Genomic DNA, 20,166 nt, shown 5'->3' with positions numbered 1-20,166 from the left:
TATATATGCGATACCTAAATATTTATACTGAAATGATCAATATAATAGGAAGTACAGATGATGCATTTCGAAACCAATGGTTTAATTTTAAGAAATCAGACTAATCAAGAATAACAATCGTGGGCCGGAATAGCCTGGTTGGTAGAGCGCTGGATTCGCCTACCTTGGGGCGCGACTTCAAACCGGCCGGCCGAAGACTCTCGGTGTTTGTGGTGGTTGGCGCACGCATAAATCTGTGGTGGTCACAAAGTCCTCCATGTCGAGAGTAATACCACTGGGGGTACTGGTTCAGAGGTGATCTTTATCTGATTCAGGTCTAAATTACGATCTATGGATGAGTGAATGAAAGGCATGAATGAAGTCTGCCCCGTAAAAAGGGCTGTGACGCGAGTAGCTAAGTCGTACTCTTGGCACTAGTTGGCGCTATTAAAAAAAAAACTCTCATTCGGCTTACATCGCTGACAGATAACTAACTGTCAGCGGGCTTGTAAAGTGCCATAAATCACAACACAACAAGAATAACAATCAAATATCGTCTAAGATTACGATTGAAAATAATATGTATAAAAGAAAATTTAATTTACATGTAGGTGATCAGTTTATAAAGAAAAATATGAAATGTACATAATTTTTATTCTTCGGGAAACCAATCTTCTTCGTCCTCTGGCGCTGCTGGCATTGGCAATGAATCCGGGAAGCTGTAACTTATTTGCGAGCTATAACCGTGTTGGCACTGGCAGTTGCTAAAAAACTCATCATAAGTTCTTTTAACGGTTTCCCGTCTTTTAATTCTTCTATAACCTCTTGCTCTTGGTCGTTGCTCACTAACATTCAGAACGGCATTTCTGTTATCCACATCCTAAAAAAAGAGATAATAAGATTAAAATGGATGAAACAAAACTAATAAATATTTTCTTTGCATTCAATTTGTGGAAGAAAATACTTCATTTTTAAAATCATTCAAAAATTTCTTTGTAGGTAATAAATTAATGCATGTGTATTTTGATGCTATACAAGACAAGTCATTCTCTGGCAAATGATATCTTTTACTATGCAATAGCATGCAACCAATGTAAGAATTATCTACATATAGCGAAAATTAATTCAATAACCTATTTAAATTATATCGAAATTCATTATATTTGAATGCATTCATAGACACATATTTCTTAAAATGTCATAGATAGTAATTCTTTCTTTGTAAAATTCATTCTATACGGTTTGAATCACTGGCGAATTTTTTTAAAATTACTTGTAGCTGTGATGACCTTTTGTTGCAGCTATCGCTTTAATTATAGATATTAACAACTGCCAACAACTACTAAGCTATATTACTCAACTGCCGTTCTTCACCTGATATTTACTCGGGCTTTAAAATTAAATATTTTCTACCACTATACTGTGGGAACAATTAACATATCTCGTCTCCTGATGGCGCCACGTTGGCCATCTTGCGTCATTAATCACATGATGCTTTCCCGCCATTATTGGCAGACGAGAGTTGGGTAGTGAGACTGTAAGACAGCTCACGCTCAAATATCTTTTTATGTTCTATGTTAGTAATGTTTTGTTCTTTGTCCTTTAATCTTAATAAATATATTTCGTATATTAATGCTGGTCGTTGCCTTTTCCCACAATACTTTGCATGCATTTCAAAACTCAATACATTTTTCAACTAAATTAATACGTTTGCCATTTCAAATGAAAATTTGAAATAAGTACGTTGTACCTTCTAATGCCTAGTGATATGAATGGTTTAAATATTTTCATAGTGGATATAATAGGAAATTTAACGAAATCTAAATTGAATCCATTCAGATGCCCGTCAGTACCATAGAGCTGATAATCAGTACGATGTTATCTTTAGTCTAGACTAAGGGAAAAAAAAAAGAAAAGAAAAAGATCACATAGGTAATCGATGAGCTATATTCGTTCCTACCGCAGCCAGTGAACACTTTGATGAAAGAAAATACATTGATAACTTGTGAAAAAAACACTTTTTTACAATACAGGAAATAGAATTACTGGAAAATGAAACTATATTCGCATGTAGTTAATTACTTTTAGTTGATGTGGGTAACTTCTGAACTAGCACTAAGTCTTCTAGATCTAATGTATCAAACTCAAAAGCAATACTGACTAAATAAACAGGTTCTAAGTATATGTGGGATTTAAAAAATTTTTTACATATAAATTTGCTGTGTAATTGATTTTTACAGAAATAAAGCCAGGTCAGATCTTTCTATGCCTCACACAGAAACATTGTATAACCAGCGGAAGTGATCTCCTTTACGCTTTCTTGCATATTCTCCAATAAAAGTCTTATCCCCTTTCTTCCGCATAAAATTGTGGAACTTAAGTAATGCCGCTAATTCTTATCATGCCATTGGTTGAAGATAATTTAAGAAATATACACCTTTGGCGGGAATCTAGCATTTCTTTCTGAGTCTATCCAGAGAATAAGCATTTTTGATAACTTTTTACCAATAAATTAACATCAAAATTTGACACAAAACTACAATTAAAATAAGATAATATACATTGATTTCATTGATTCATTAATATATTTCATTGATTTAAATCATTACGTGTACATGCATGGGGAAATGCAGACAGATGGTCAACCGTGTAACGAATTTTGTTCAAAATTTGATAGAAACTTACAAATTTGGTTTGGATTCCAAATACAAGTCGTCTTGTTCAAAGCGTTTTTGATTTGTCTGTCTCTGATCACGATGTCAAAAACGTGTTTTTCGACCTCAGGAAGGTCTGGATTCTTAAAAATCTCTTCGAATTTCCGAAGATTACAATACTTTCTCCATACTTCGTATACGAGAAAGTAAAAAAAGGACAAGGACGACAGTAAAGTTAAATGTTTTCCTCCTGACACCTCTTTTTCGCAACTATTTTTACTTCGAGGGTTATTTTTACCACACGAATTAATTTCAAACTAATCCAGATGAGTATCAGTAATTCTAGATCTGAGAAGGAACTCATTTCCTTTCATAAGTGAGAATAATTGATTCCACCGAAAACTACTTTCAAACACGCAAATATTATCATATCCCATTTTCGACGTCTCCGACAATATTTGTAAAATTCAAGGCTAAAAAAGTCACTGAAATTTGATTTAAAATCCGAACAACACTGGATCTCAGGCTGCAGAATAGGTACTTAATTATATCTATACATAAAATTGAAGAAAACAAAAATTGAAAAACGATATTTACATTTTTAAAAAAAGCAATATCTAGGTGGATAAAATTTGGTACACAGGTTTAGTATCCGAAATGTAGATTTGCATCCAATTTTGAACAAAATCCGGTGAAGGGTTGACCGTCTGTCGATCTGTTCTTTTGTATGCCTGTAAATGTGATAATTCAAAACATAACATTTTGGGTTAACAAAGCTTGGTTCACAATTTTAGCATCTAAAATGCAGATTCTTATCACATTTTGAACCAAATCTGTTTCAGGTTTGGTCATCTGTCAGTCTGTATTTTTACATGATTCCAAACTCGATAATCCAAAGACGCAACGACTTTGGCAGTGATCTTATGACTACAATTGTAATTCTAAGCCGAATTTTTATCAGTCGGTCGAAAAACAGGCGTCCGAAATACGTATTCGATTTTCTGATACTTGGGCATTAACCGCATGCCAACAATTAATCTAAAATGAATCCATCAAAAATAGCAAGCTAGATTCGGTAAAAACGCTAGATTCATGCCGAAAACCGAGATTTCATAATCATTGTTCGCCAGTGTTATGTGATTAACATACAAGGACCGGTTTTCTTAACTGTTGTATAAAATACACAAATCTCATGTTTGGGACTCTGAACATAAAATCCAAGCAATCGGGGCTTTCACGGCCTTGCTAAAGATCCGCAATTTTATGCGTAAAAAAGAGATTCTACCTTTGTTAGAGAGTTTACGAGATAGTTTAGGGTAGAATATTACATCTGATTAAGATAGAGTTTCATAAAACAGAATATATTACTATTATTTAAAGGCGAATTTTGTTGAAATATGGCAATGAAATTTTGTTGAAATTCGGCAATTACTTTAAAGCGCATAAAGCTATATTCAGGATTATTTACTTACAAGTAGTGATATTCCACATAACTTTCCCTGTTACTGTCAATTTTTTATGTCACTGCAGTTAAAAATAGATATTTAAGTTTGATTCTTTGTCCTTTCGAATGGATTCTTTTTATCCGTCCATCTCAACACTTTGAAGTCTTTTTAAGTATAAATTAGCCAATTTACTGATAAACCGATGTATCATAAGTATACCGATTATCATATACCGATCATCATAAGTATACCGATAAGTATTATCGTATCGCTCAACTCATAAACTAAGCCATGAATAAAAGATAATTAGACATGAAAATTTCATAGAATCCACAAATGTATTAGAATTCTATGGATTTTATTCTGCGAATCAAAGCAGCAATGCGTTAAACAGAATGTATCTTCTAAATAGACAGTAGGAAAAATAGCAGAATCATGAAGCTAAATAACTCAAACTGGAATTTAAGAAAAAAAAATCTTAATAATTTGCTGTCCTTCCCTCAAGTATCGAAGCTCATGAATTTCATCTAGAAAGGTAATTTGACGAATTAATAAAAAATGCAATGATTAGAAATAATTTTCATAAATATATATATAATAAAATCAATAATGAACATACTGTCATTTTATATGTTTCAGGAGGACCAGCTGTGACCATTTTGTATTTCATTTCGCTCAAATTTAAATTCTTTTTCTTAGCTAAAAGCTCGAGAAAAGTCTGATAAGAACTGAAATTTAGAGATTTCTTGAATCTGAAAAGAGATGCATGTATTATAATGAAACACTTTATAATTTCAAGATATAACTTTAAAGATACTGTTTACATATTTGCATTAAATACAATTTTTATTTAAATTTTTCTGATGCATATTTAAGATCAGAAAGAAATCCAATCAAAATATAAATCTTATAATTTAGAGTATCATTCAGCATACTTTCTTTAATATACATTTCATATTACATAAACGTAATTTAAATGTTAAAGAAATAAATTTTCTTTAAGTTATAAAGTGATTGGATGTTTCTTTAATATGGGAATAAATAGGAACTTATACATAGACTTCTTTATAATAGGATTGTTTCTCAGGAATAGATTTATTAGCATCAAAACTTGTTTGATACTAATAACCTTTCTATTTGATAAATAACCCTAAAATTTATTTATTAATATTATTTAGCATTTTACTTATTAAAGAGTGAAGCCTGCTTGATAATTATAACTATGAACAGCGCGTAACCACAATAACAGTGGGGATCTACGCATAAATTGCACCTTGTTGGTTTATTCCGACAAAATACAAATCATGTATAGATGTAGCAGTTCATGTAAATTCAAAGGTAGGTCTAGAAGCAATAAATTTAATTCTAGCATTTTTTGGCATATATTCACATTTCTGATCGAATGGTGTAGGTTTAGATTGGTTAAAAAAATATATATAATTATATAATAATACATTTTTAGTAAATATTGCCCCATTGAGCCAAATATCTTTACATATTTTTCATCTTATTAAAAGGAAACTTACTTTGCAACTTGTTTGAAATATATTCCAGTATCTGTTGTACTAATTCTTCTGTTGTCAATAATTTTTGCCTGCCGCAGCCATCTGTCGCTGTTAGTAAGGCTCATTGTTTCTCCAGATTTGTTGGTGTCTCCATATTTCGCATAAAGTCGGAAGAGTTGGTGGAAGGACATGAGATCAATCATCCAAAAGAAACGCGTTTCTGTATTGCCGGTTTCGGTAAATGAGCTTTTCATCTGATAATTGAGAGTCGAGAACTTGGCATCGTACGGATCATCAAATGGTTCGTCCGATTCGGGAGTGGATGCTTTGGAAAATAGAGGTGGTGGCACATTACCTGCCCTAGGGTAGCCAATTTCACTGTCATCATCTGTGGCTCCTTTTGGTGTCCTGGGTTCTGCCAACTGCAAGAACTAATTTCTGTTTTATTTTTTAACTGTTTTATTCCATATATCTCATGCAACAAATGTTTGAAATGATTTTTATGTAAAAACTATTTTAACATCAATAGAAAACTACTTGAGACTATAGGCAATTTTGGGACGATCTATGGCAGGCAGAAAATAGATAAAAATTCAGTGCTTTTAAGCAGCTTTAGAGTATGAAGTTAAATCTTAATCCATTATTATTATTATTAAGAAAAATGTTTAATGTTTAATTTACAATTTTTTTTAAATCTCTAATTTTTTTTTCTAGTATATACAAAGATGAGAAATTATGAACGGTTTTAATGGAACATCTAAGAAAATTTGATATTTAGATAAAATAATCTGTTTTATTTCTTATTTGATTTTTTAAATTAAAAGTAATATTGCGATGGGTATAATCTCATATTCAATACTTCTGAATACAAGAAATAAATTACTAAGATTTCTTCATTTGATACGAAATATTGACGACCAAGAATTAGTATTGCTGGGAGTGGTATTAGAATCTGTCAAATTGGGACTTATTGCCTTCCCGATAGGATGGGGGCACTCGACTTGCTATATGGGTTGAGGAATGTAATAGTGACACTCAAATTTTTGCCAAATCTTTAATCACCTTCTAGTTGAAAAGACTGTCGCGTGAACGGTAATTATCAAAATCTTTTGATAATTTCTTTTCTTTGTAACTTATTATTCTCATTGAATACATTTCAAAAGAAATAATTACCCCAACACATTGAAAAAGATAGCCACGAATCATATAATTTTATTTCCTGAATTAGGGCTATTTTAAATTCTGACTCAGTCTCAAATAAAACTCTAAACAGGATCTGATTGTCAAATTATAAATCAATTACGATAAAATGAGTTATTTGCATATCTCAGCAACTTTTTTTAGTGTCATTTTAACATTCTTAGTATCCATTCATTGCAAAGATTTTACAAGTAAGAATATTAAAGTATATGCGATATATTTAAAAGCGAGAGAAGCATTTATCTAATTTAAATGTTTACAAGAAAATAGTATAGTTTTATGATCATTTCTAGACATCCACGATACATTTCAGATTGTAAAAAATAGGCATTTGAATTGTGATGAAAAATGTTGTTGTGCAAAATTGGCATAACCACAAATGGACAAATTTGTTATGTTCAATTGGGAAATATAATAAATCAGTTCATAGGGATAGTAGATCCTAAAGTCATTAGTGCAATTAAATTTGGCCTTTTGGATACATTTTTTCAAACTTTTCTTTTGTGTGATGCAAATTTAATTTATTTGACCTACTATTATGCACTCCAAAGATCATGAACCTTTGAAGCCTGTTCCGAATCAGAGTACTGCACATATAATTTTTAGCAATTCGAAATATATTGAAGCTTCTTTCGCATACAAATGTTGACAAAAGTAGAATGTATGCAGTTTATGTCAATCTGTTCATTTCTTAAAATGCTTCATCACCTCGATAATTGTACAGATATAATTGTAATTATAATAATGTTTGCGGTTTAGATGCATCTTGCAAACACGACACATATTCTTTAGATCAATTTTCAAATTTTGTGATTTGCTGCTGTACTATTAACCAAAGGCAACGACATTTTATGCTTTAAAAAATGTTGGCGACTGTGGTCATTTATGCTTAACAGCGTCTAGGACTCAACTATCCATGTCTGTACACTAAATCTTGTCTCAAGTGAAATAAAGAAAAGGCAGAAATTTGCAAAAACGTTTTTAAAGAAAATTTCTCTCCTGATACATTTTTTCCTTCGATGTACTTCATCTCTGACAGAGGAATCAGGATTTCCTGAAACCTCCGAGTGAGTATAGCGATATTTGAACGTAGAGGTTAGAAAATAGGTTTTTTGTCCTATGCGATTCAAATATCCATATTATTCATTATTCAAAACACACTGCTCAATATTGTGATTCTTAAAAAATTATAATCGAAACTAAAATTTCAAAAATATATTTTGTCTAATACAAAAAATAATCATCCTTAAAAACTGATAAATTATAACATGAATATAAAAGGAATTTTGATTAGAATTCTTTAAAATCCTTAAATTCGGTTGAAGCGAGGTAAAATATTAGGAAAACTAATGAAAATAACGAAGATTAAACCTAACACGAAAAGTACATTTCCAAACGCCGAAAAGCCTCGAGTAGATGACTTGTTTAACAACGATTCATCAAACATATTAAGAGAATTCCAGACTGCTACAAAATTTTATGTGAAATCTCCGGATGTAAGATAAATCAAAACCATCTGCCGTTTTGCATACTAATATGTTTTTGCAGTCTTTACTGCGCTGTTTTTGTCAGTTCGATTGCCGTATTATTTAAACAGCACCATTTGGAATATTTTATCTCATCTTCTCTAAACTAACTAAAATGAAGGCGATGCATGTTCATATATTTGTAATTTTCAAAATTATTGTTGATCTTTCCTCAAATACATTTTATATTATATGCACTGTAAGCAAATTAAATTTGGCATTATTAATTTGTTAATTTTTTGTAGCTAAACTACAGAACAAACACAATAAGACACTAAACAGATTTAATTTAGAAAAGTTTTGGTTGCCTTGTTTAATAATAAACTTGGAAAACATATTTTAATAGATCTCGATAAAATATCTGAGCTTAATAAAGAAATAATCAGATCATAGGGTGTGCGTCAGCTGATATGTAAACAGGAAAGAATCGATTGTGAACTTCAGACAGCATGACGACAATCAGTTAAAAATAATGTATTCCTACTTGGATGGGATAAAAATATTTATTTGATGTATTTGAACATCCTTTGGCTCAAAAGGATAAATTCCGTAAGCTAACTTCAGTTAGTGCGTTTATTTTAACATCCACATAAATAAATTATTTCATGGTTTTAAATTTTTTTTCAATTACCATAGAACTTATACGTTTTAAGATATTCCGTATTTTGACATTTCTTTACAAATTTTAAATTTTGCTTATCAAATAGAACAACTTCTGCGGTTAACAAAATTAAAAAAGCTTACATAATGTATGAAATATGTAGAATTAATGCATATATAGAAGTAATGTATATTATATATGTTATAACAGCTAAAGAAACAAGAAATGAGGAAGGTTTCATATTTTAAAAGCTGTCAAATACCTTATTCGAAAGCATTCTGACACAAAAGTTCAGACACTAATGATATTTCGAGTACAACCAGAATACATATTGATGAATTATAAAAAATATCACAAATGTATTTTAGAACTGCATTCGAATACTGAGGATTACAAAAATATATATATATTTATTTTCCTGCTATATTTTATACTAAATTAAAATTCGTACGAGGCAAAATTTAGAAAATCTCGCACATTTTTGTGATTAGTCGCTTAAAAAAATAACTTTATGTGTTTAATCTGCAACAATTTACGGAAAAAGAAATAAGACTGTTTATAATTTATGACACTTTTGCATAAACCACGCGCAATGAAAATTGATCAACAAATGAATTATGCCAATTATTTCCACAAATTTTATTTCATACTATGTTTTATAAATTTTTAATCATATAATGATCATATCCATCCATAAGTGAAGTAATAATTTTAATATTTTGAAAATAAGCACATATATAATTTTTTCTCCAGGTATTATACTGCTGATGTGCCGATAAATATTTTCCTCAGCCTGGTAAAGTGTATCAGTAAACTTTCCCTTACGTAGTTGATCTGTGAGGTTTTTAATCATCCTACACACTCCCCTGTTCTAATGCATAACATTATGTGTTATCGCTAGATTGATTACATACGTTGAAAAGAATAATATCTTTTGAACAAAAGATATGATTTTACAATGAATCGAAAAGGGGGAAAGCACTTCTGTATTTTTTCTGAAAATATTCCAAAAAAAAAATCGTAATCTAAAGTTTAATGCATTCTTTTTAATTACTGATGCGTTCGTTATACAATCGAATTTCTAATTGCACGCAATCGAAAGTTCAGAGCAAGAGGTAGATCGAAGCTTTGAAAGTAACAGCAATCAATCAATTTTTTGTGTTAAAAAATTTGCAATCCAGAGGTTATTGTTTTTTTTTTACATTTGTATAAATGTATAATTAAAAGTTTATTAATAATATTGCAAAAAAATCCTTTTATTACTCATTTTATAATTAACTGGCTGGCTATAATTTTCTCAACTGTCTCGCCCAATTCTACCAACGCCAAAAAATACAATAATTCACTACGCTTTGATGAATTCAAACTCGGTGAAAATTTCTTTAGAATAATGTTCCAATTCATAAGACGAATTCTATAAGCGATTTGCTGAAATGCTATGAATTCATAATCACTTAATATTTGCTTATCAAGTCTCGAAAACTCAATTTTGGAATTCATCAGCTATTTTCGTGGTAAAAAAAATAATTTTATAAGGAAGAGTATAAGCGTGACGTTATAAGGTTTTTCATGACTTCACTTGAATCAACTACTTTCAAATGTTTGCGAAAAGGCTCGATTCAAACAATTTGAAATCTTCAAGTACGGAAAAGGTTTTAAAAATAACATTTAATATCCCTTTGCAGATGAATTTAAAATTTGTAGCAAGAGCAACTGAAAAAACTATACAACAAATTACGCAAAAATTAGATTTCTTTCCAAGAGATTACTAAGTAATTAAGATATTTTGTGATTTGGGAAGAACAATGAAAAGAGTTTATTAATTTAATTTTGGCAATCTTCTCATTTGAAATTTATGACATTTAAGCATAAGTAGTTTTGTACAATTTAATGTATTTTTACGTTTAAATGTTAACATTGATAGAAAATTTTAGAAGACTTTTTAATAAACAGCATTCTCTTGAAAATGATTATTACTTATTTACTATTATTAATGACAGAAAGCACCAAATTTTTTAAATTTTTTTTTGATTTGGTTCCTGAAGTTTTTAAAACCTATTTTTACTATATTTGGGGCCCTGATTTCAAATATGTAAGCAGTTTTTCTCAATTATTCTTAAACTATAAAATATTTAAAACCTTAATTAACAAGTTGTTCCTTGAACAGGGGAATCGCAGTCTCTATGATAAATAAAAACAACAATATAATACCATAGCTTTGGCATGGAGAAAATTAAGTTAAGAATAACAGGGGATAATTTGTGTGGTTTTAACAATGATTAACTTTCCCTTTTGTCAGTAAGGGAACCACATGAAATATCCTTGCATTTTGTGGTTAGGATATTGCAGAACCAAACGATACCAGAGGATAAAAAAACAGTGACATAGCGAAAACATGGTTAATGGAGAACGAAATCTCATTCGTGAATACTTAATCGGTCGAGATATAATTGCCTCAGCTGCATAAAGCTAGAGTTAATGTTATAGCCTTATGAAAGCTTATGGTCAGGATATTCTTTGGTTTGCATACACAAGACAAAAAATACCAGGAATGAATAGAAAAAAACTTTTAGTCGCTTAATCTGCCATTTCTTGGATTCTGTGAATGAGATAGAGGGAGAAGTGTGTATCTTATTTGTCTTTGCGGTCTAAAACTGTTTTGGGCAGTCATAAGACTGTAAACTATTTTGATTTAGTTAACAACAAGCTTAACAGCCTCAAATCCTTGATTGCTGTACGAGCATATACATTATTCTATGAGCCATTTCGGCAGCTTTCTTAATTTCTTGGTGATAACTAATGAGCAATTATGAATGTAGGCAAACGATTTCACTAAAATATAAAGGAAATGAAGAATCAATACTAAGGTAGATAGATGGATTCTCATACGATGGCAAATTATTGCTGCGTAAAGTTCATTCAAGATTGCTCAATTAATCTTTCAGGGGAAAAAATCTTTTTCTTTTGCTTTCATTGAATTCTTTTCACGTCTAATTTTTAATTAAATTGGTGTAGATTTACAAGAGTGTTTTGTTTAACTAATCAATTAAATTATTTGCATAATAAATATATCGAGAAGAACGTTTCATTTAACGCTTATATCTTATGCTTAACTTAATGGTTCAACTTAAATAGCATTGCCGTAATATCTTACAAACAAAAACTGATGAGCTCAGAAATTATAGTCATATTTTATGTATATAGTCATGAAACTCACCTAAAATCAGCTAAAAACTTCCTGGCAGCGAAGTATGTGTTTACCTGTGTAATGATTACCAATTCACTAAATTTAATATCAAGTATATTCAATAAATTTAAGATGCTGTATGAAAGATTAGACTTTTGATTTAGAACGCATATTTGTATACGCATATTGTTATTCATTAGTATTCTATTAAAATGATATAATATAGTACAAAACTTACCTTTACCAATCTTGTATGCAGCATTTTTCAAAACAAAATGTTGTTTCAGATTTTATCATTTCTAAACCACACCGAAGTCAATTCTCAATTCTCGTTGTCTCGCAGATGGCTAAACGGAATTTCAAGAAGATTTCCTTTGGTTCGCATTCGTATAACCTGAAGCTGCTACCTGTGTGACAATTACTGAATGATGGCAGGACTATTTCTGTCGATTGCCGTTAGAAGTACGCGTTTGTTTGGCTGTCCAGCCTTGAAACTGTGACACGCATCGCATATCGCAGCACGTCGAAACGTTTAATCAGGTTAATGTAATAACTACAGGGAGGAGCAGGATTATCGATCCTTTCAAGGAATTGCTGCACTTGGTGATTGTCTGCCTTTCATTGCCTCTTTCCCATGTTTTTTTGATGATGAACCTATTGAATGATTTAGCAGATGATACTAAATATTGCAAGAACGTTGAAAATATATTCGTTGAATGCTTCAAGTTTTGGAAAAGTCATTGCCATTTACTGATCTTTGCGAAAAGTTAATATGTTAATACTAGACTAGATGCAATTTTGTAAATTGTAGATGTAGTATCAAATGTATATTTGATGTTCATTAAATAATCAAAATCAGCTGAATAGGTGTTCACTCTTCTACTTTCTCGTGTGCGGTCATAATATGGCGCGTTTTGTGTTTCCCTTCGTAATATATTAAAGAAATCCGAGTTTACATTCTGGACCTCTTTCCGAATAAACCAAAAATTGGATATAAATCCACAAATTGGATACTATCTTCTAAATTTTATGTATCCAGCTTATTGCATTTTTCAATTATCGCTTTTGCATACATATGGACAAGCAGACTTCCCCTTTGAATGATTAAGACCAAAAATTAATACAGATATGCAGGAATTCTAGCACTAAAACCATCTCACCCATCTTGCCAGTTGTGTTTCTGAGTTATTGTGTCCTTATCTACATGAACGAATAGGAGACAAATTTCCAGTTCAAGAATTTCACTCAAATTTGAAAAAAATTTACAATTTTGGAATATTTCCATATACATAATTTAGACTGTATAATTTATAGAGACCTTACCTACCGTGCATATGGACCCATAGAGATATTTAACTTTAAAAAAAATCGAATTCAAGAAGAATAAAAGTAAAGATCTATCAAAATTCCTATACCTAATTTTTTGACTATTATGATACTTTCGATCTGTATCAAAGGCATACATAAAACAGCACCCAAGAAAAATATTAAAAAGCATGCACACCCCTTATTAAAATTTGTAATCCGTACAACCCTTTCATTCCCATGTAACTTTATGCAAGAGAATCTAAGATTGAAATTGCAATTAAAGTTAAATATAAAAAGCATTTTGTAATAATATATAGTTACAGATTTTTCATATATTAGTAAATATTTAAAGTATAATTAATTATTGATTTATTTATAATGTATCGGAATATTAATCATACATTCATTGCGCAACATTCCGCTTGTCAGATTCTACACACAATTTTTTTATTGCTCTTTGTTTGATGCCTATTATTACATGCTTTTATTTGTTAGTAAAGTAACACAAAAAATGTTCTCTTTCAAAAAAAAAATTAAGCTAAAATTATTCCTTCATACGTTCATTAAATTAAAAATATGTTAAAATGTGAAACTAAGTCGGTCAGTAATTAAAGGAAGGTCGTCATACCTTAGACTAGAGGGAATTACGACACCTAAAGGGGGGAAAAAAGAAAAGAAATTCTGTATTGTATAAAACTTAAATAAGAGAGCTATTCAGTTTTCGGGTTCTTTAAACATTTGAGAAATGCGATAACACAAAGATTAAAAGCGCTTTCAACATTATTTAAAAAGGTATTTTCAAAACCTATATATAGTTGTGTAATTACCCTGGTACCAGAGTAATTCCACCGCAGTCTCTGGGTCACAATGACGTCCTCTTGCAAACTATATGCAATGAACTTCAGGTAAGACGAAGTAATAAAAACATTAAATCTCACATTATTGTATTGCACAACTGCTATTTATCTCACAATGATATTTTATTACTCAATAAATTGAAAAAAATTGTTTTGAGGTGCACATTTTCACTTTGCAGAGTATATTTGTGCCAAATTCAATACCTTTAAGACTAATGATCTGCTTTATAAATCGCCAGCGTACAGATAGGCAACAGATACACACGTTCACTTTTAGTATTAATAGACTGCATATAACAATAACTCCATAGCGGACATTAAATATGGATGGCTCTTTCTTCTAAAACGATGGCTATCAAAAAAGTTAAAAAAACAACAAATTTTATAAAGTCTTACAGAATTTTTTTATAAAATTTTGCAAAATGTTATCAGAAAATTCTCTATATTATCATTTTTTTCAATTAAATAAAACATTCGAAGACTCATTACTTTAACTTTTGATAGATTAGACAAATACAAAGCAAATATTCATTTGATTTATGTCATACTTAAAAAAAATCTAAGATAAAATGCATATAAATCATTAAATGTAATGAACAATTCTATGAATACAAATAATAATGTAACAATTATATGCATTAAAATGTTATCCATAGAAATTCTAAATATTGATGTTTTATAATAGATTTTCTTTACAGTTTCCCAACAAAATAGATGTATTTCTTTTTAAATAGATATAACTATATTCTTCATTATTTGTCACGAGATTCCTTCGATATCCATTCGGTATGCACGAAGACCATAACATATCTCCATATATATCATAAGAAGCCATAAGACACCTAATGGAGTTAATTGATAATTTTCTCTTTCCAAAAGACTTCTAATGATGAACAGTATAGTCTACACTCCCATTAAAATACAATACTTTTAAAGAACTTTAACGAGTTTTTACTTCCACAAGTGGGAATATGATCATTAAGTATCTGTAACATTAAACTGTTTGTTATCACAAGAAAAGATGATATTGCAACTATTTAATTTCGTGCTAGGATACAAAATTTAATCTAGGAAATCATAAGAAATTTCAAAATTATTCACTCTTTCTCGTTAATTTTAATTCTTTTGCTTTTTATCAACAAGAATTCATTTAGCTAAACACTCAATTTCACATAAAGATGCAAAATTAGATCTAGGAAATCAAACGAAAATTCTGAAAATATATACTTTGTTAATTTTAATTGTCACTACTAAAAAAAGCGATGATATTCCTAAACACTAAATTTCGCGTTGCGATAGAAAAATGTATTTAGAAAAATGTATGAAAATTCTCAAGATGTAAGTTCTCCTTGCAGAAGCGATCCTTCACGAATTGACGCCCTGGGTAAATATTAAAACACCGTCCTCTGCATTGTGTATTAATCATTATCTCTACCCTCCTATGAAACTATATTCCAGAGAGGCTATGACTAAAATTGGAATTTAATAAATAAAATTTTTGTAATAATATAATTTACATGTTAAAAACGATTACAACTCGACGACCTAATAATTCACCTATCAAAGTGATAGTAGCAATTCTGTAATATCAACTAACTTCAACTTGACTATTTTGATTAACATTAATTCTTTTAAGATCAGACAAGAAGCGATACATTGCCCAACACTCATTTTCGTATCAAGATATAAAAATAAATATAAGAAATATGAAATTTCTCAAAATTAATACCGTCCTTGTCGTTAATTTTAATCGCCTAATTGTATCGCCTAACGCTCGAATTTCGCACAAAAATCCAAAAATAAATATAGGAAATCATTCGAAAATTCTCCAAATTTAAATGATTCTTCTCGTTAATTCTTTCAACTTTAAAGAAATGGAGATGATATTGCCAATTACTCAATTTCCTTCAATGATAGATCCTCATAGATTAACTTTAAGGCTTATCGTTAGTCCCTATCAAATATTTTCCCTTTATGGTATTTTCTTCTGATGAAATGAATCATTCAAGATTTTTCAATATATTCACTTCAAGTGCTTCTATGCTCGAATTTAAATATCTAACTTTTAATAATTTTTAAATGATGCTTTTGCTGGAAGACATGTTTCGAAGAGAAATGATCGATTTTTTAAAATTATATTTACTTAATAACTAAACTATAAGATTAATTACTTTTTGTTTCATAGTTTTAATGAGCATGAAGATTTATTTTATAATTAGACTTCAGTCCTCTTTATCGATCAATCCAGTAATTCACAGAAAGCAACTGAAGTACACTCCCGAGTATCCGGTCTAATGTGGCTGAAGGACATGCCAAATAAGCTGGAGCTCTATAAAGGCATTTCTTTGCCCACCAATACCAGAAGACAAACTTTTTATACCAAAATTCACTGTTATAACACGTATTTTTTCACTTTTTAGTCCGCCGCCCATTTATCTCAAGCCACATAGAATGTGAAAGCGGTCGTGGCCCGGTAAAACATAGAAGCTGTTGCCGGAAACATGTCGAGTTAAAATAGAAGGCTCTGTACTGGTAGTTTATATATGTTTATATACTGTACTGCAAGAATTTATTAGAAAAAAGTAAGTTAAAGGATATAAACTGTTCACATTTTAATATGAATTCTGTACACTTCACTGCGATATACTTAAAAAAAAAAACATTAAGCATACCCCAAAGAACAATTTACGAATCCTGTACGTACTGTGCATTATAATCGGGAACAGCGGCAACAATTGAGGTCTGTTACACACTGACGAAACAATGAACAAAGAGTAGAACGCTGCTCTTTTCCTGTCCCAATTTTGCATACAACAACGTAGGAGGATCGTAACAGACAACCACTTCCAATGCCTTGGCAATGTTGCCAATCCAATGCCTTGCCTTCCTCAATTAATTACGATAAAGAAAACTAGGCCGGATAGTACGGAATCCGTATAGTCGCGAACCGGATACTCGGGAATTTTTTTGTAATTGGTCCTAAGGAAATCATGAAATCTTTATTTTCATCTTCTTTTACTCTGAATTTTTTTTAAATGGAAGAGTGCATAGTTTCGATTTCATGTGAAATATCTGAAGAACTGAACTCTCTGGCTCAGAGAAAGATTAAGTTTCTTTTGGTGTTACCTTAGTCTTTTACATTTGAATGATTTATTTTGAATAATGCTTTATTTTTGAAATAATATCAGTTTAGTTTGGGGACATTACTTCAAAATTTTCAACCATGCTCACATAAGATTCAAACATTTGGCCCAGTACCCACTCTGCAAATGTTCATGCTGCATCAATGTGAGGACGTTTGATATTTGATGGAAAATTTAACGTTTACCAAACTCCTATACACGACGAATCCCAAATGAAAGCGGGTCTCGAATCTGCTATCCTTTAATTTCGAAGCCCGACTTTACCACTATGCTACCGCGGCTCTGGAATTTAAAAAGGTTGGGTAAAGAAAAGTGGCAACATAATTTTTGAAGTGAGCTATATTCATCAAATTGCATTTGTATCTTCTTCATCTGACCGCTCAGTCAAATGAAAGACAGTGATATTAGTTGTGTTTCATTTAGTTTTGCAAACGGAAAAGCTACGTAGCCTATGCATAATGGTTGAATGCAGAAACCTGTTCGAACTGTACTGCGTTGTTCAATTTACAAAGCTCTGAAAAGGCTTGTGGTTATGCTGCTTATGTTATCGTACGTTAACAATATATAGAACTGTTCAATTAAAAGTTTTAGCAATTTTCAATTTCAATAACTTTATTACGACAACAGAAATGAAATTGAATCTAAGGTAAGGCATACGTTGCTTGACATCCATAGAAATACCTTTGCTGAGAGTACATGGCGCCTCCACGTCATTTGGTAGAAAGTTCTAGAAGTGGAAGGAAAATAAATAGAGAGAATGTAAATGCTTTTTAGCACTAATGTGTATACTACCTTCATGTATTTCATCCATTTGTTTTCAAGAGATATTGGGAAACTTTCCAAGCCTTTGAAAACTCTGCTATGTTACAACTCAGCAGTTTAAACAAGTGTTGGATATCAGTAAGGTAAGTAATTTTCATTGCCCATGTTTACTTAGCTTCGTTAAAAAAATATTTTACGGTTGGTAAATTTATCTGTCCGTTAATAATATATTTCATTTACAATTTCTGCCTGCATCTAATTTTCTTTTCGAAAATATTCTATTGCGACATTTTCAATTAGAAGTTTCTCAAATTCAAAAATATTGTATTCCTATAGCAGTTTAGAGTGATATTTCTACTTATTAAAAATGTCTTTCAGTCCGTTTCTGTGATTTTTCAAAAACTGATTTTTAAATTTTCTGCTTGATAGTTCTTCCAGATTAATAGGAATAAAATTGTGAAATGAAAATTTATTATATAATTAGCAGTGCAGTATTTGATTAATTTCTACGGTTAGTCGAAGCTAATTTTGAAGATGATTAGTCCTGGCTACTAAATCTAGGTCACGCTTTATCCTTTTGGGTCATAATGGCCAAATATTTAATTCAAAATATTAAAATTTTAATTTATTAAATTCATTATAGTATATTTAATAAATTAATTAGTCAAGCTTTTTAAGGTGATTTAGAGTAGGTTTTCAGCAACTTCATTCTCGAGGGGGTGGGGTGAGAAATATAGTGAATTGAATCTAATCTCTTGAGCTGAAATGGTGTCGGATTCGTGCATCGAATTTCATTTAAATCTAAATTTAAGTTAGCATGCAAATAAAGACATATTGCCATATTTAAGTGGTATTTCGGATGTCCTTTCCATTGGTATATGGATGATAACTTCCAAATTTCGCATCTAATTAGGAGTACAAATTTCGCAATTCTAGAGTTTGACTCATTTTGTTGTATTATATTCAGCTGTGTGATTTGGGAAATTTTATGGACAATTTGAAATTTGTTCGTTATCTTTTGCACAGTATTCAATTCTTAATCAAAATATGCCCAGTATTTGAAAAATCTTAAATATTCCCAGAAAAAGCAAATACTTTAATACCCAGTTCCTTTGCAGCCAAGCATTAGACCTGAAAGTGAATTTTTTAAAATCCAATAAGATGTCCATGTTTAGAATAGCATACGAGTCGCATGAAATCTGTTTTAAAAAATTTCGCTCTTTTGGTGATTGTTTATGAATTGGTTGCTGAAGAAAATAAATTATCTTGAAAACATGCAACATGTATTTTATTTATACAAAGCTAGAAACTCGTGCTAATTTTTCAGAATAGTTTTTCTTGGACCTTTTTCAATTGCGTTATGTTCATGGCTCAAAGATTTTCAGATTCTGTAGAACAATAATACTTATAGCTGAAAAGCCTAAAGTTACTATAATTAAAGTTACTAAAGCCTGAAGTTACTATAATTAAAGTTACTAAAGCCTGAAGTTACTATAATTAAAGTTACTAAAGCCTGAAGTTACTATAATTAAAGTTACTAAAGCCTGAAGTTACTATAATTAAAGTTACTAAAGCCTGAAGTTACTATAATTAAAGTTACTAAAGCCTGAAGTTACTATAATTGAAATTGTTAGAATATTAAAAACGATTCTTGAACTGTATATTTTTCTTACAGTTCTAAGAAACGGAACATGCCATCAGACTCCAATCCTTGCTGGCATCAACAGATTCGTAATATAAGACAAGGCTACAGTTGGCAACAGGGGATGATATACCTTGTTAAATGTTTAACAAGTTTCTGTAATGAACTGAAAATTTTGGTCACTTTGTAAGACATGTATCGGAGCAAATCCTCCTTTTCGAGTCTTTAATGAAAGGAATGCTGAAGAACGAAAATTTTCAGGTAAATCTCAAAGCCTTCTTGTTAATTTTCTCTTCAACTCTTTAGATATTTAATGACATCGTTCATACAAAGATATTTGGAATTTCAATGTTAATA

The 20,166-nt window shown here is 30.6% G+C and overlaps 1 protein-coding gene across 1 annotated transcript; it reads right to left on the bottom strand.

The window, feature by feature from the left end:
- Positions 1–631: 631 nt before the first annotated feature.
- Positions 632–12,513, bottom strand: LOC129959309 (uncharacterized). Its single transcript, XM_056072126.1, has 4 exons — positions 12,336–12,513; positions 5,605–6,005; positions 4,698–4,830; positions 632–859 (listed from the first exon to the last, which is right to left on the bottom strand). Exons 1-4 carry the CDS (start codon positions 12,357–12,359, stop codon positions 632–634), a joined length of 786 nt encoding a protein of 261 aa, XP_055928101.1. The 5' UTR covers positions 12,360–12,513.
- Positions 12,514–20,166: the final 7,653 nt, after the last annotated feature.

Source organism: Argiope bruennichi, chromosome X1 (genome assembly GCF_947563725.1).
Source record: "Argiope bruennichi chromosome X1, qqArgBrue1.1, whole genome shotgun sequence".
NCBI classification, from domain to species: Eukaryota; Metazoa; Arthropoda; class Arachnida; order Araneae; family Araneidae; genus Argiope; species Argiope bruennichi.
This window is presented reverse-complemented; position numbering and strand designations above follow the sequence as displayed.